The sequence below is a fragment of the Atractosteus spatula genome, chromosome 9 (genome assembly GCF_055471065.1).
Source record: "Atractosteus spatula isolate fAtrSpa1 chromosome 9, fAtrSpa1.hap1, whole genome shotgun sequence".
NCBI lineage: Eukaryota > Metazoa > Chordata > Actinopteri > Semionotiformes > Lepisosteidae > Atractosteus > Atractosteus spatula.
The window spans coordinates 45,928,103-45,945,845 of NC_142714.1; the positions used below are offsets into that span (position 1 = coordinate 45,928,103).

Here is a 17,743-nt window from a genome sequence, read left to right on the forward strand (position 1 = left end):
ATTTCTTTTAATTGTACTATTCTTGAAATGTATACTAATAAAGTTAAGCCCTCCTGCTTAAATCCTCATAGAATGTAATGCTGTGAAAAGCCCTTTAAAAACCTGATGGGTCTTCAGGTCTGTAAAGGCAAACATGTGGCAGGGCTAATGTTCTAAATGAAAGAGCTCTTCTTTGATTTTTAAAATACCGGAATCAGTGAAGCAATTTGCAACTCAAATTTAAGGACATCACTAATCAGTCTGGAGAGATCACTGGCGACACATTCTCATTAAGTATGAGCACAGCAATAGATGTTCTTTTTTTGGAAAGAGAAAAAAATCAATAGGCATATCATACATTCTGGGACTAACTTCTCCAAGCTGCCATTACAGGAACACTGTCACACAAAGAAGAATCACAGTAAGTTTTTGATACAGACAACAGCGATCAAATTGATCATTCTCCCAGTGTGCATCATCTTACACATCAGCGGGAGTGAATATTGAGGAGGTTGGTGTGCTTATCCATGCTCAGCACAGTGCAGAGAAACTCCACCAAAGACATATAAATATTTTAGTGTCTTGTAACAGCTCATCCCAGAAATCAGAGGCAGTCAAATGTTGTCACATAACAGTGAGCCTTATGAAAAACGGCATTTCCATTATGTTGTGTAGATGATGTCATCAGATGTCATATCTGAAAACTGACCAACTGGATTAAAAGGTTAAAAATTAGTCCTCTCCTCAAACTGTATACTCTAGGAAAACAACCAGCTATGTGGCAGTGTCAAAGCCAATGGGCTGGACTCAGTGATGTGTAACATAACAAATGAGGCCTGCTTGACTTGCACTGACCTCTCTGCTGGTAAGTTATGGTATTATTGCAGCTGACCGAGCCTGACAGAAACTATTTCTCTTTAGAAAGAAGCAGCCATATTACGAATCACACTAAGCGTTTAAAGCACTCAAGGTTCAGGTTGATGAGAGATAGTCAGAATGCAATATTCAGGACTGCAGACAACTTTGTCTCTCTCAAAACAATGCAATTTTTGCACATCGCTTCACTTTCAATTTCAGATGTTGGCTAAGGGTTTATAGGATTTTATTCACAAGTTCAAGCAAAGCTTTTAGACATTTAACCCCAAACGTAATGAGATGGTAGAAATGAATGTATTAAATGGATTTTATAAGGCAATTACTGCTGCAAAGCTGGGAAGGTTGTGTTTCGGTAAAACAGGAGTTCAGACACAGACAGTTGGTGTACGCTTTTCAAAATAGCATGAACTGTGTTAAGATAAATTAAGCACCTTGCTTTTGTACAACAAATCTTTTAAGTTTGTAGTGGAAGATATTAACACCATGTTTTTGCCATCTAAATTCAGAACTAAATATGTAAGCTGCTGTACTGCAATTTCAGTTTGTCTGCCATGACAGAATGAGTCATGGCAGCTAAACCCAAATGTGTAAATTCCCCAAGATGAATAAATAACAAGGCCTCAAGTGAAATTTCACAGCACATCTGCTGAGTATATGCGACTTCAGGCATAAAAGCAAAGCACTGGTTTCTTTTACTTTTCAACAAAGTGAAAATATATATAGTATAGTTACTTACATGTGATGTAGTAGCTTATATTCCGTTTGAACTCCAGGCCCATATAGTTTGGACTGAACTCCTGGAACTTGATGGTGAACTTGATATCTTTTTCAGGCTTGTTACAATTAACCAGCACATTGGGGTCCATAACTGTACTACAGGAATCTGCCTGGATCTTCTTCACCAAGTACAGCTTATAGTACTCATATGGTCGTCCAACCTCGGCCTTTGGGCAAATAATGTCCAGCTTGTCTCCTATCTCAGGGTAAATCACCAAGCCCTTTCCTGGCAAAAACCTACAAAAGAGAAAGAACAGAAAGGGTTCAGATAAATAATCATTAAAATTTTACAATGTTACACATAAACATTATGTGAAACAGACCAGTATTTCTCATTATATATTTTAATTATTTATGCTTAACCAGTACAACATATTTTTATGTAATTCTATCTGAAGCACATACATTCTTCTTATATATTTCGGTTAGACTTTAAGGAAAATGTCTTAAAAGTGGATATTTTTGGTAAAATTCGTAGAACCAGCCAGGCGTTATTATGATTCCCTTCACACAATTTGTTGAGTGTGCAAAAACTGCTACACCAAAGTGCTTTAAATTTAACTTAAATGCATGTCCTACTCTCGTCTAAGTATCCGATTCCAAGACACAACACTACAGAAATCTGCCAGTGCAAACCACTACAGGATACTGGTTTTTAAGTAGTCAAGTTATGATGGATGAATGAAATTAAGAGACACAATTTACCCTGTTTAAACTTAAGGATAAATTTATGGCTTCTGAAATAGAGGGCCCTCAATTTACAATTTTCCTTTCAAAAATCAAACCTCCCCCTAGATACAAGGCTGTTAATAACTTGGGAGAATTGGCATGTTTCTAGTAAATTATGTTGCTGATCTATCTTAACTTAAGAAGGGGTTCATATTATCTGTCAGGACCAGGTTTAACACTTATTCCAGCAAACGTATACAACAAAGCTGAGAACATTAAAGAAACAAGTGAGTATAATCCTGTCACACTTATTCACACCTACACATTAACACTAAAACCAAGCTGCATTTTCAAAAAGTGAATCATGTTCATTTTTTTCATTGTTATTTAAAGTCTGCTTCTGAACTGTAAAGTCACGCATGACTTTCAGTATCACCTTTCTCTTTTGGGATACCTGAAAGTAATTTCTTTCCTATGCCACTTGCTACCAAACATGGCAATCTAGGCTAGATTCACACAAAACATTAAGCCATTTTATATTTCCACTTCATGCTTAAAGCAAACTTTTGTATTTTGCTTTATACGAAAAAAAATGTTTTATAAATGTCCAGGTTCCAAAACATGAATTAACCTTTGTACAACAGTGTTGTAACAGTAGCTGGTGATAAAAAATGCTAAACTCAATATTTTGTCATCCCTTTTATAGGAGAAATCACACATCGCCCGTCAATAGTACCAACGTTTTAGTTCAACTCATATGCACACATGCACACACACACAAAGCACAGCTACATCTTTATTATATCAGGCAAATAATACCCAACCAGATGTTAATGGGAAATCAGATCTGTTTCATGCAAACTCCGCTTTGCTCCTGATTGCATTTAATCTTCGCTGGTTCAGGAGAAATAGATGATGAAACGGTTGCCCTGATGGGCAGATGGCACCCCGACGCTGCTTCTTTAAAATTCATTTTGATGTTTCTCTCTCTAATTCAGAGCAACATGCTCTAGTGCATTTTAATTAAGGATTTAAAATAGCTGTTTACCTTTTGTGCTTTATAATTCATGAGGTCTTGTATTTTCTTAATTTAACCCTTCGGTAATGTTGACAAATCCACATTCAGCACAAAATAAAAGTGCTGATACAAACTGTCTAGCTTGGGAACAGCTGTTTACAGTGAACTATTTTTTCAGTCTCCTGTATTTTTCAGAATTTGAATCAAGTGAAACAATGTCTGCCTAGCTATATAAATAGGTATCTAGAAACAAAATGTATATGTTTAAAGTGTTTGGCTATAAAAGACGGGCAGTGGTGGGTTTTGAGCATTTTTTACCATGTGCACTGTGCATGTACATATGGAACAGATTTAAAAATAAATACTGGGTTCAAAACATTATATAAATGCATAATTTTTTTAACTGGGAAAAAAAAGTATAGTGTACATGACCCAATCATTATTTGTTCAGTATTGCCTCAGATAAATTACTTAATTTTTAAAGAAACTATTCAGAACGTCTACGTTGAAAAATAGTTTGGCTTTCTGATACTAATGTCATCTAGTTAATTCAATAGTAACCATTTGTACACTGAGAAACATTAGAAATGCAACAAATGCTTTTGGTTCCAATATTCATTTGTTGTGTTTTAATGCCTGTGAGTAGACTGAAAACCAATTAACTGTATGTATGTTTAAAAGTCTAGTCTTCTTTCTTTCACATACCCATCCATCTGATGGTATCTGTTACAGTACCAAGGAAACTGGAATAACATTAAGGTTCCTCAGATGATTGTGTTCTTTAAGTTTAATTACAACAGCGAAGCCAAGAGAGACAAGCTCACACAATGAGTGACATTCCAGTGGAATGGAATGGAGTCTCATCCACCACCCTCCAAGAGATGTTAACAAAAATAATATTGTTATGCCACAAGCACCAAAGTCAATAGCATGCCTCATTTCTGTCACAATCGCTAGCACATGTATCAATAATCAAAAGTAAGGCTTTGGTTTCTTCATTATGAAGAGTAGGGAGGCCTTTTTTCAAGCAGTTGGTAATCAGGTCTGCACTTTTAGTTTACAATTTAATTTACCACCCACCTTTTCCATAGCCCTTATTTGTGCACCTATTAAAGCAGCAGCCGTCCACATTTTTCACAATGTGTGATTGCTGCTGAGTGTCTATAAATACATTTTAATGTTTTGAGTATTGCAAAATTGATTCTTTACAGTCTGGCTCACACTGGCGTTTGAGGCATATTGGCATCAGAGTAAACCACATGAGTGAAGCCTACGGACACCCCCTGTGTTGCAGTCTGGTTCCAGATTCTATGGAACTACACTTCAAGCTAAACCAATTGATCCAGCATTTGCCCTTATCCATGATTATAGGGTTTTGGGCTTAAGACCAAAGTTTTTCATTTTATCTCCTGCTAGGCTCTCAAACTTCACTGGAAACCTTGATGTTTAATAAAAATCTTTTGATTTAAAAGGTCTATAATGAAATCCTGCTGCTAATCTGCCTTTTATATTTCATCCAGCACACCAATGACTGTAAAGGTACATAAATAAAAAAGATTAAAATAAATGAGTCAATACTGTGAGAATAAAAGGAGAAGACACTGTAGAAATCTGCATCCAATCCTGAGTTAATATTGAGATAGTATTGTTATATACCACAAAAAAGAACATGCACACAGCCAAGAAAAAACAACTCATTACATAGCAAGTTTCAGCATACAGTACATGACGTTGTTTATCTTTTATACAATTTAAATGTTATCTCAATTAAAATTCTAATACAGTGCACTATGGTAATGACTATCCAACATCACATCATTGATACTGTTACATATTTTCGAAATGTAAAAAAGCCATTTTTGGGGGTTTTCAATGTTGTGCTATTATAAACTTACAACAGAAGAAACAAGTCCTGTCTGCCAAGTAAAAACACAAATTTGTATTGATTACTGAGACAATCTGTTTTTGCGTAATCTCTACGTATATGTACAGAATTTTAGAAAGACGCAATAACTTCTCCTCCTAAGATATTTAGCAACATCTCAGAACCTTTCCTCAATAATAGCAACAATACTGTTTGTTTTTTTCTGGAACTTTATAATACATGAAATAATGAAAACTGGAAAGGGATTACAGTAAAGGATGTGTATTTAACTCAGCAAGGGCTATAATCTGTATAAAACAATTCAGTGGAGACAAAATATTTTCTGATTCCGCTTTCCAGATATGCTGTCGTCTCACAGTGACATTAACCAAAATAAAAATCGGCATGTTGTTGACCAAATTTCCACATTTCACTTTTCTGGAATGTGTTCTATATCACGACTGACAATTCCAAACAAAGATCATTTTGAAAATAATCTTCAATATACAGTAAACCTTGGTGCTTTTTTGTCGTTAGAAACAATATCTGCATGCTTATTTATTCAGCTCTATCAAATGCCTCAGGGAGCAAATTACAATGACGTATCTCGACTATGAAATAGAAAACTGGCAATTAGTATGTCTCATATCACCATTCAGCAGACTAGACAGATTCACGACAGTTTTTTTGTTTTAATTATAAGGCATTGCTTCATGTTTTGGGGCACTAGTTTAGGGACAAATTTATACTTTAAAATCTAAACAGAAAAAGAGTTGCACTAAACACAACCAAGCATTCTTTGGAAATAGGTATATGTCATACATCAAACAGATTGGTCCTTAATGAAAGTTGCAAACACCTAGCAAGTTATAAGCAGAGGGTTTCTGATACAGCAATTTGTAAAAATAAGTCCTCGAAAACGAAGAGGTTTTCGGGTGTTTACATTCTTGCAACTTTGGTAACTACGGACTGGAAGTACATCTTAAAATCATACAGCAAAAAAGGCAATGCAAAAATGTGCTGAAACAATGAGAACATAATTATCTTGGGTATGTCTGTCTGAACAACGTTGTCATTTATTACATTGTTTGTTCTGGCACAGATTATTCTGAAATTTTAATTAAGTGAAATGATTAAAATATATATATGTTCTTCATCCTACAATAACTGTAATACGATTTTGGATCCTCACCTAATCAGTGCACAGAGATACCATTTAACATTTTGGAACTTATTCCTGGCTGAAGGAAAAGGGTTTGTGCAAAATGAAAAGTTTATTCCTTTTTTTTGTAATATAATTACATTGCTGGAAAACATTAATTGCAAGGAGAAATTGTAAAATAATTTAACATTTTAAATTTTCATTTTTCATAAACCTCTTGTCATTAAGAGTAAGGAATCAATCTATTTTCTTCAATAACAATGCGAAAGGCTTTCACACATCAGCAGATTTGGTTTTCTATTATAACTGGATATAACCAACAATAAGAAAATTATAAAAGCATAAGAATGGTTATATAACAGAGGTAACCTATAAGTACATCCAACAAAATTCTAAACTAAAAAGCCCTAGAGAAACCTATGTCTGCAGTTTTTAGATTTGGCAGTCTGTATGATCAAACTACTGAAAAATGTTACCAAACTCTGTTTTAGCTGGTTCTGCCTTTTCTTTTGAAAAGTGTAATAACGTAGCTGTTCCACAACTCTAAAACTCTACTTGTGACCTGTACTATTCTTTAAGAAACAAATATAAATGTTAATATTAAAATATACAACAATTCCCCCTCATTAATAATAGTAAATGGTGGTAGACAATGGTTAGTAGGGGCTTTGGTGTCTCCCCTTGACTTGTTATCGTGAAGGACCTTCCAAGGAGCCTACATCTCAGAGATGCAGGTATACTCTCTCTGGGACAACTGGCTAAAAGACACTCAGTGTCGGTGAAACAGAAACCCTATGCCCTGGATTAATCTCATTCTTGGCTGCTCCAAGCCCGACAAGGTTTCAGCTTGTCTGGATAACACAGACTCCTCTGTTTAGCTCCCCAGACCTGTTTTCTTTGCAAAGCCCTGATCTTGAGGTTTTTCAAGCATGCTATCAGGTGACAGCATTTAGTTTCCTTATTGTTTCGTTAGGTGTTTTTGATGGGAAAGGTGAGGAGGCCAGAGCTAGCCCTGAAAACTAATTCTTCAAAGTTGGGCAAATACTGTGGCTTTGTTGTCAAACTTGCTTAAACAACAGGTTTGTCTAATATATGTAAAGGGTGTTTTTTTCCTCTCTTTTTTTTAAAGTGCATGCATCTTCAAATGTCAAAAAATGTTTTAAAAAATTGCATAGTTATCTTCAAAGGTTAAAATTAGTTTGCTCACATCAATACCCAAAAAGGGCATTTTAGCTTGCATGAAGTGATCTAAAATATGTTGATACAGACTTTAAAAAGACATTCTCAACAAAGAGTGTACATCCGGTTTGAGTTATCTGAGATTTTAAACACAAACAGTGATATGAAATCTAGTCTCAGCTAAAGACTGACCACACCTCTCTTTCTTTGCGGCGCACAACAGTCAAGTTAGTGAATCATGTTTTTGCTCACTAGCTCCCTCTACTGCAATCATACTAGATGTGTTTTAGTCAAAAAGGAACTTTTAGTCAAAAAGGAACAGTGAGAAATCTCACTGAAAACAAAATAAAAGAAATTACATTTGTTATGCTCTTTTTTTCCAGGCGTATGTGTCACAATTGCTAAACTATTTACAAAATTTAATCTACTGCTTCCTTACCCAGAACAGGAGGCAAACCTGTGTTTTGAAAAACATGTTTAAATTTGATTTTAAATGTAATAAAAAGCACAGCCAATGGTTAAGCTGATTTCTTGAACAGAGATGACTGTTCATTGTTTTAAAATACACAAAGTACAGTGGCTTATAAATAAGGTTTGGTTTGGGGTATTTTTTTCTAAACAGAATTAAAAAAATGTTTCAGGTGCAACATATTGACATGGCAGGCTGTTTTTATTATATGAAAGAAATCATCAGAAACAGTAAGGTATTATATGTTTTAGAAAGTAATGAATATTAATAAGGTAAATTAACATATTCATCGGATGTGCTCCATGGTAGCCTTCTCATTCACACTGCCATCTAGCACATCCTTTCATGTCTTTTCAATGGCAATTTTTGCTCAGTGGATGAATGTGATTATTACTGCTTTATCTGATTTCAATGGAGATTTAAATTGGTGTTATACTCATCTGAGTGCACTGAACCCCAGTACTTGATTTTTTTTTCAAATGAATCTCTTGTTTACCAAGGGTAGATGATTTAGATGGTAGATCACTTTAATAAAAGCCAATTTGAGCACAGAATTTCACATTACAATTTAACAGAACACCTAAAGTGGGTGAAGAAATGTTAACAAATGGATTTCAGTTCTTTGCCTCTGAGTATTCCTGATCCAAATAAATTGTTCAGTTTAGTTGTTTTCTTCATGTCTCTCAGTTACTTGTTTCCTTCAGGATGTCTGGCAGGGAGTGACTTAATTTAAATATCTGTATAGAGAATGCATAGAGTGTAAAGAGATCACAGAGCAGTGGTCACTGCATATCAAACACAAACATTTTATCCAGCATTAAATTTAGTAACGTAGTACTGGGAAACACATGACTGAGACTTTTTTGGGGGGGCTTTTGCAAATTTTCAAAGACAATGAGAAGGTATGGGTTGGGCAGTAACTCCAGTGGCAAGGCCTACAGAGTTCCAAGATACTTTCTTTGAGAAAACAAACAAGCTCCCCATGTACCAGAGGTAGATTTGAACTGTTAGCAAACTCTCCTCCAACACAAACTCAAGATCTGCTGGTGACAGGCCTCAGTGCTGTCTAGGGTCTACAGAGAGCCCTATATTTTTAAAACGTTATGGTCAGGGGAATGGAAAACAGTCCCTCACAACAGAAAAAGGTCATTTGGGACTCTACATTTAAACACCAAAGTCTACTTTGTTAGGGGTCAGTTGTATAACTGAAAAAGGTTAGAAAATCTTTGCATAAATCACAGTATTTGCTAAGATTCTATGAGTAAAAGAAAAAAAAAGTTGGTAGTGTTTGCTAAAAATATGGTTGCAGTGAGAATTCAGTTTTACTTATACTTGTATGGTGTAATTTGTGGCATCTAAATTAACAAAAAAGGTAATATTGCATCTTATTAATTGCATAATTCCATTTAACTTTTCATGTCATTTTAAAATCTCAAGCTGCTTGTAGCATTAGCTCGAAGCTATCACAACCCATGGGATTGTGTTTTGCATAATAAAGTACTGCACCTTATCTTACCCAAGCATACAACTACATAATCACTGAGGTCTGAGCAGAGACTTCAATCCTAGAGACATATGGTGATTGCTGCTTTCAATCTCAGCTTCATCTCTTTAAATTCAATAATCTAGAGTCATTACAAGCACAAAGAATTACAGCACTCTGAGTTAATGATTTTTATATTATACCAACCCTAGATAAACCCTGCTTATTCTTCAAACTGATGACATGAACTTTAAAACATTAATTACTACAATTTTATAGACGATACACAACATTCACCATCACTGAGGCAATTAGTGTTAGTACGATAGAAGATTTACCCCACATTTTGGCATCTTAAGGCATTAAATTTATAAAATGAATGTTTATTTGACAGCATTACAATTAAAGTAAACCAGCTTTTATAATTTCAACTGGATTTGCATAAAAATTCTGTTTTAGGGGATCAAGACCTTGAAATCTATTAGCTACTGACTGGCATTACAAAATGAGGGCTGTTATTTTCTCTTTCTTATTTACTTCAATGAAGTTTTTAACTTTTGTTAACACCCGCTGGTTCAAAACTTTGTTCGAACATTAGTGTGAAGATATAATCAAATAAAATGCAAATCCTAAAAACTTTCCCACTGTGAAGAAAACTGTTTAATTAAATTATGTAAAACATACCAGGTGCTGGGACCAACCAAAGCAATATGGGTAAACTCTTCGCCCTTAGGAGCAAGTCCACCTCAATTGTCTGGGGTTAAGGGGCCCCATTAATAAACTCTGAGAGATAAGAAGAAACTAGGCGTCTTTTGTTCCCACCTCTTCACTTATTTGGGCCTCCAACACACTTTAAGCCTGGTTTTTCACTTGCAGGCCCATTCAGGTCTCAGAGAAGACAAGGCCTTATTCTCCTTCCAATTGGATTTACAAGATGCACCAGTGAGGCATAAACATGTTGCCATGGAAACATCAGGCTTTTTGGCTGTTTTTTTTTTTCCCTCTGACACAACAAAACAGGTTTGAATGTACGGAGTTTAATTTTACCTCAGTTTAACCCTAGGCGCATGCACCTGGAACATCTGTCTTTTTGTAACCAATTGTATACCAATTGTTTTTTTCCAATTAAACTGACCAATGGAAACATATTTGCAAAGTAGCCCAAGTTCTTTTCTGTATCTATGAAAAAGCACTCATTGTAAAATGCCATTTACTGGTTGCAGCTCTTAGCCATTTTGAATACAATCATTACAAAATAAAATGACAGACGTTACAAAACTAAAATCATGAATAATTATTCCTAACAAGTGAATGCTTCTTTAAAAAAATCAACATTCTAGAAACCCCAGTAGGAATTCATATTACAAATGTCGGATGTAAGTGACTATACGAATATGAAAAATGGGAATAAAAGACTATAATTTCCATTTTGTTCCCAATTAAACTGCATTCATTTATGGCCTTTTTCCCATTTTGGAACTTCTTTTTTTCTCTTCTGCACAAATATCTTGCCTTAGTGAATTTATGGGTCCTGTTTCCCAGGCCTTTGTAAAGTGCTATGCGTTAATGAGTTTTTGGCTCAAAGTGCTGTCGCAGATGTGAGCTTACCAACACAAAGCAACAGGGAAGCAATTAGTGTTCACCCCCTTTTCTTAAAAAACCTCCACTAGGCAACTGTATCTCTGATATATTCCAAGCAAAGATACCCAAGTTGAACTTATCTATTGGGATCATGCCTCTGTATTCCCAATTGTCTCTGTGCCTTATGCTGTAAGAGCTAACAGCTGTAGTTAATTGTATAATGGTTGTTCCCCATGTTAAAGTATTACAAGCAGTTTTCCTCCTCAGTAGTTCCTTCGTAGTTACATTATTACAATATGTAATAGGTTTATTCCATGCTGAAAAAAAGAAGAAAGAGAACACAACGTTTGTTCTCTTTCTTCTTTTTTTCAGGATGGAATAAACCTATTACTTGTTCCTTTGCAGCCTACGCATGCTGACGCAGCTACCCACCTGAATTATTACAATATGCACACTGCTAGCGATTCAGGGCTTAATTGTTTACAATGCCACACCACTGTTTATCTCACACTTTAAACATGAACTATTTAAAATACTTTGGAAAAATCATACCTTGAGCAAAAAAATCAAAGTAAACACTTCTTACAGCTATTACGATTAAAAATGTTTTAGTTGAGGGAAAACTAATGGGAGAAATCACAAAAATAAAGCAAAAGGCAAATCAAACAGTATGGCCCTCAAACCTGTGTTTTAGGGCACAATTGGAAGATTTATTGATGTATATTAGAGAACATCTTCCAAACCTTAAGTAACCTTCATGCCTACCTATTTTCATAAAAATCTCAGTCTTTCCACTTCATTCTCATATAGAAAGTGATCAAAACGTCTGAAAATCACAAACATCAAGCAATTTATGATTTCAGCTATAGAAAACTCACTTTCTATCTTCTTTCTGTGCTCAGAAGACTAAGTAATCAAGCATTTTCAACCAGAACTTAACATGTTAATTTTGCATATAATTTTATATACATACCAATTGTTCCTACAGCTTTCAACTACATAATCTCCAATCCATCCCAGCTACGACTAAATCCAAGCTATAACCATAATTATTTAAATGACAAAGGTGACCTGAAAAACAGCTCCTTTTGTACCATCATTATTTCAATTAAATGGCAGCCCCCTTCTGAGCTACTTCTAATGAACTCTGGAGCAAATCATTACTACGGCTTTATGCATTTCTCAACTCAACACGAAGGCAAGTCTTAAAAAAGAGGGGGGAGGGGTTCAAATCCATACCTCCCCTTCTCCTTTCTTTCTATGTCAGAACACAGGATTTAGATCAACTTGAATACGACCAATTAAAGTGTGCATTTATTCATTTATTTAGCCCATGCAAATGAAGTTCATTCACATATTTTTTTTTTCCCTCAAATAGCAATTCTCTTGAGAAAAATTCTTGTGAGGGGTACTCTCCCCACCCAAGTTCCCTCCCCCCCGCCCCCTTTAACACATTCCAAGAAAGAATATAAGCACATGATTTGGCATTCCCCCTTGGCTCAGAATACACTATGTTAGAAAAATGATACAATAGAACTGCAGGGTGTACTGGCAGTCTGCAGTGCCAGTCTCAACTAGCCTGGGCCCTTCAACTGTCACCATTCATATCTCTCTCAATGGGCCTCATGCTGGCTATGAGGTAAGGAAATATTCAAAGCCTGTTTTGTGAGCCGAGGACATCCCCTGACAAGTGCAAGGCTACTGCTGAATAAAAAAGTCCATATGGGGCAAATTGTAATAAATTGATTTCTGCAACCGAAAAGCAGCAGGAACAGACCGTATTTCAATTAAAATTAATAAAGTTTTTCCCACAGACAAGCTAATTTATCCCCAGTGGATTAATACTGAAACTGGCAGGATGGTGAATATAGGTACTTTATTTTCCTTTCTTTCTCCGCAATAATTAGCTTGCATTGAAAAATGCTGCGTCGCCCAGAGAGGGAGTTCAAGTTGTGTGAACCAGAACTTTGATGAGACGTTATTCAAGACAGGACAAAAAAAAGAAGGCAGACAAAGAATGCAAAAGTTAATTTATCTAACTGCAAAACTTCACTGCACTCAAAACCTCAAGCGTAACAGGCATAATATGTGGGGTTTAAGGATATATATATGTATATTTAACGAGAATTTAAAGGGTCATTTATCTAGGGATTTTAAAATGAAAATGCATAAAACAATCTGAAAGGCGTTGGGAAAAGAAATTTCAATTAAAGATGTTTCCAACAAAAAAGATTAGACTACATGTATTTCACTACACTTCAAATGTATTTCAAACCAGTATTTTATCTCTTAAACTAACATGACACAATTTTACAGTCATAACATTTAATCCTCTCCTGTAAAGTGCATAATTCTGATTGGTTGACCTCACTATGTTGTTTCCTAAATGCTTATTATCGTGCTATGTAACAAAAGTCTCATGTCAGTGGCTATTAATGTGGAGTGACCACTTAACTATGATAAGCGCTTAAGTATTTTTTTCCAGTAATTATGTAGAGGTTTCTTATCCTTTTCCTGAGCACACTGGGTCCCAGCTAATTTTTAACCTTGTACCGGAATGTTAAAAAAATGTATTGAATAGTTTCCGGTTTCTAAAAAAAGCTTAAAGCAGGAACTTAAAAGTTCAGTCATGAACAAAAATAACTGTGAAAAGAAACTTGTACAGCATGGTACCCATTACCCTCTGTTACTCTCATTTATGTGTATGTTTACACAGTAAGCATTGTAATGGATGTAGGGTAAAGACATTGAATAAAGGCTTTTGTCTCAAAGAGGATGGATCCTGGAAAATAAAATAGCCTGTGTATTTTGTTCACACTGCTAATGTTTTATGTATAATTGAATCTAAAAGTTTAGATTCAGCATTTGATACTGCAAGGGGAAAAACCCAAAAGCATCTTCACATAGGTGCTTAGAAAGGTGAAAAACGTAGGGATGATTCCTTTAAGAAAACTATCCTGATGCCATGGTAGATGTGTGCAAAATATGAATCAATTGAACAACAGACATATTGGATCAGTATGGATGCCAGGCATCTACAGATTAAAAACCTTTACATCTGCACTTTCTTGACTTCTATTCTTGTCTGTAGTGCAAGCAGAGAGATTATTAGGATACAGTAATTGTAACATGGCTCTGACTCCTTCAGATCAAGGACCTTGCTTTAAGTACCAGCTCTAGTGGACTAGACCGAAGCCAAGGGCTTGCTGTGTGAATTATCTAATGATCCCAATTATCTGTGTGAATTCTGAAGAATCTTGAAAAAGCTCAGGATTCTGACAAATGCGGGGGTGGGGGGAACAAGCAGGTTTCTGCCGTTACACAGTGACCAACTGCTTGGCTTGCCAGCTAAGGAAAGTGTCTCTAAAGCAGATTTGTATTCAAATCTGCACTTTTTTTTTAGTGGCTGTCGAAATAACAGCGACGCCAAAACTATCAGCAGGTCTTATTAATCTGTGTTGTGGATGAAAACATTAATAGCATTCTGAGCTGATACTAATTTTTGAATACAACTGTAAGGATATCACAAAGTCCTTGTGGCAATTTCAATGCATTAGAAATTCAAAGACAGCATTTCCTCATTTTGCTCATCCTTGAAAATGATGAAAGCAAATGCTGCTAGACATCACTGAACTGATTTATAATAGCAATTACTGGTGTTTACTCTAGCAATAATTAAATTTCTTGATCTAAAGATTATTTTGTTTTTTTTAAATCAAATGACAGTTAACTTGTTTCAGACTACTGTAGTGAATTCAGATATGACTGAAGTACTCATTACATCAGTATAAATGCACAGCTATAACTTAAGAGTTTGTATTACCGATCTACTATCACAAATACAAAAAAAATAAAAACTATTAAAGTCTGTGGGAACAATATTTCTGTATTTTCCAACTTTTTATAGTCATAGGGTATCTCACCAAAATTGTTCACTAATTTAAGCTAAGCTGTGTCTACAGTTTTTATGGCCTACACATACTCAAACCTAGGTTATATGACATCAGTCACACACGCAGAAATGCACAGAGACACACATCATCTTGCATGACTAATCTAAACAGTCCCTAACTGACAGCCCTTAATACATCTTCTCTAACACATGAGTAAATTTGTAGCTGCTTACACCACAAAAGACAAATGACAGATTCAGTTTCACTAGACACACCACATTGCTAGATCCCATATTCAGCCAAGAAATCTGGGCATGATTCAAAGAAATAACAAAAAATATAAATGTAGGAATACAGAAAGCGTATGATAATGCACATTAAGAAACAGCATTAACAGTTTCAGTGAGTTGAAGCTTTAAGGCAATGAGAAGCCCAAGAGTATACCACTTAATTTGATCATCTACAGAGAAAAAAAAATCTTAGCTGAAAGGCAAACCTGGACCAGTTACTAGCTGAAATGTAGACTTTTGCCCATCTTGCTCCTTAAACTAAAAAGACAGAGGAGTTCATTAACAAAGCAGCTATCTTGTTAGCTCTCAAGTACTGACCACCGCAAAGCAACCTGTTTCATATCAGATGCTCAGGAAAAACAGAAATCCAGATGGGATTTTCTTGGTCTGTTGATAATCCTAACTCAAATTCAAATCCTGAAGGCGGTCGGGCTAAAATACCGTAGCCAAGACATGCAGTCAGTGTTGAAAAGCTGCAGGATGCCAGCGAGCCCTGGGGATGAGTGTCCTTGACTTGGCTTCCTCCCGGCCATCACTGCTGACTATAATATATGCTCCTAATGAGGACATTGTAGTCAGACCGCCAAGAAATAATGATGTGATGAAAAATGCTGCATTTTAACTGTAGAAGGAAAGGAGCTTATTACATGAAATGAAGGAAATGTGTTGATGCAGTAAATGAAGACCTAGACTTCACTAAACATAAAGGTTTCGGGTGCTCTGTTGTTGATCAGCAACCTGTGTGCCTACAGGGCTGGGATTTCCAGGCTCTGATTGCTTTCTCTTCAGAAATGGCTGGTTGTGTTTTATCTTTGTAGATGCATTAAGAAAACTACTTAATCTTGCGGACATGTTCAGAAAACCAAGACCCTTGCATTTTAATTTCCTGTTACCCAGACAAAAAACATTAAATCATAAGGAAAATATATTTATTAAGCCCAGTTCAATTTATGGTCCTCGCTAGCATTTATGTTCATCAATATGGGTGGGGAGTAATGATGGAATAAGGAGCAGATTCATTCATTCTGTATTATTGGTCAAAAAAGGTATTTTGTTATCACCCGAAGTGACTGTATTTACGCTTCCTGCACAATACAGCAAAACAGGAGTGTTACCTTTAGGCTGAGCAAAGTATTAAGTAAAAAACTGTGCAGAGCATTTAGTGAACTAATGAAATGGCATGAGTTTTAATATGACTATTTCAAATAAAATGTAAATCAGAATATACTTAATTTATTGAAAAACATATACGGAAATAATATTAGTTTGCATAGCATAAGTAAGAGATTTACCGTAATATAATTCTCCACACAGTCAAAGCACATATATTTCATTTTGTGACACTAAGAGTATAACTATATTTTACAAGTAAATTAAAATCTCCAGTGAAACAATCGGTCTGTAAGGAGGTTTAAAAAATGTTCAGTCCTATAGTCTCTATTGGATTTTTACAATGAATTCTATTGAAGAGCTAAACTATATTCATGCAGTCTTTCACATAAACCGGAGCTAAACCTTTAGGTGTGTTACCTTGAAGTCTAGTTTAAATTTCACTAAAAGCCTGAGCAACTTACAATTGTAAGGCATAAGTGCTGAGTTATGTAAATTGCAGATGTAATGTACTTTTAGTAACCACAAGAACTGTAGAATTCTGAACACTGAAGCTGATAATGACTTTAGAACACGCCACAGTGAGATTACAGTAGTCAAATCTTGATGGAATAAAGGTATATATCAATATTTCAGCAAGCTGAAACCCTTACTTTGTTAGCAGAGTTATGTTACGCAGGTGTATGACAGATACCCTATATTCCTTATACGTTTCTGAAATGATAACAGAGTGAAAAGTAATAGCTAGAAAACTATACAAAAGGAAGGCTACAAATGAGAAGAGGCTATTCGGTCCATCTAGCCTGTCTGGTAGTTAGTAGCTTGAAGCCAGTCTTGTAACATTACGTAACACTAGAAAAGTGTAACTTTTTTATGTGGCAAACAAAGGATTGTGGGCCCCCAAGTTTTAAACAGTTCCATTATTAATGTGTCACAAAGTGAGAAGTGAAAGCATAGAAGACCTGGGAGGAATGTAAAAGTCCAATATTTATCTTGTATCAGTCTGCCAGCTGCCATGCTGGTTTCCAGCTACACTTATTCTTACCATTGTCAAAAGCTCTGTGTGATTGATGGAGCTAGGTGCCCAGGGCTGCCTGCCTTGAAGGAAAGTAGGGGAGTCTACCTCAGATTCCTTTCTGTGTTATTCTCACTTCTAAAAATAAAAAAAACAAGATGTCTGGAGCTCTATTTTGTCACCGTACATTATCTCTGTAGAGACAAGGGGGAGCAAGATTACTTTTGTCAGCCTTTTCCTACTTCAGTTCTACACTGCTGTGTGCCGTTTCATTGCAGAATGTAATGTATTACTTATAGCATGTTTCATATCATAGCCAGGAACTGGGGTGATACCTCTGGAGCAATAGCTTGGTACGACTACCTCATCCATATTAGA

At 35.6% G+C, this 17,743-nt stretch overlaps 1 protein-coding gene across 1 annotated transcript in view; it reads right to left on the reverse strand.

The window, feature by feature from the left end:
- efnb1 (ephrin-B1) overlaps positions 1–17,743 on the reverse strand; it is an 85,983-nt gene that overhangs the window by 39,430 nt on the left and 28,810 nt on the right. Inside the window, exon 2 of the mRNA XM_088925118.1 lies at positions 1,592–1,869. Coding sequence (XP_088781244.1) covers positions 1,592–1,869 — 278 coding nt within the window. The remainder of the gene's footprint in view (positions 1–1,591; positions 1,870–17,743) is intronic.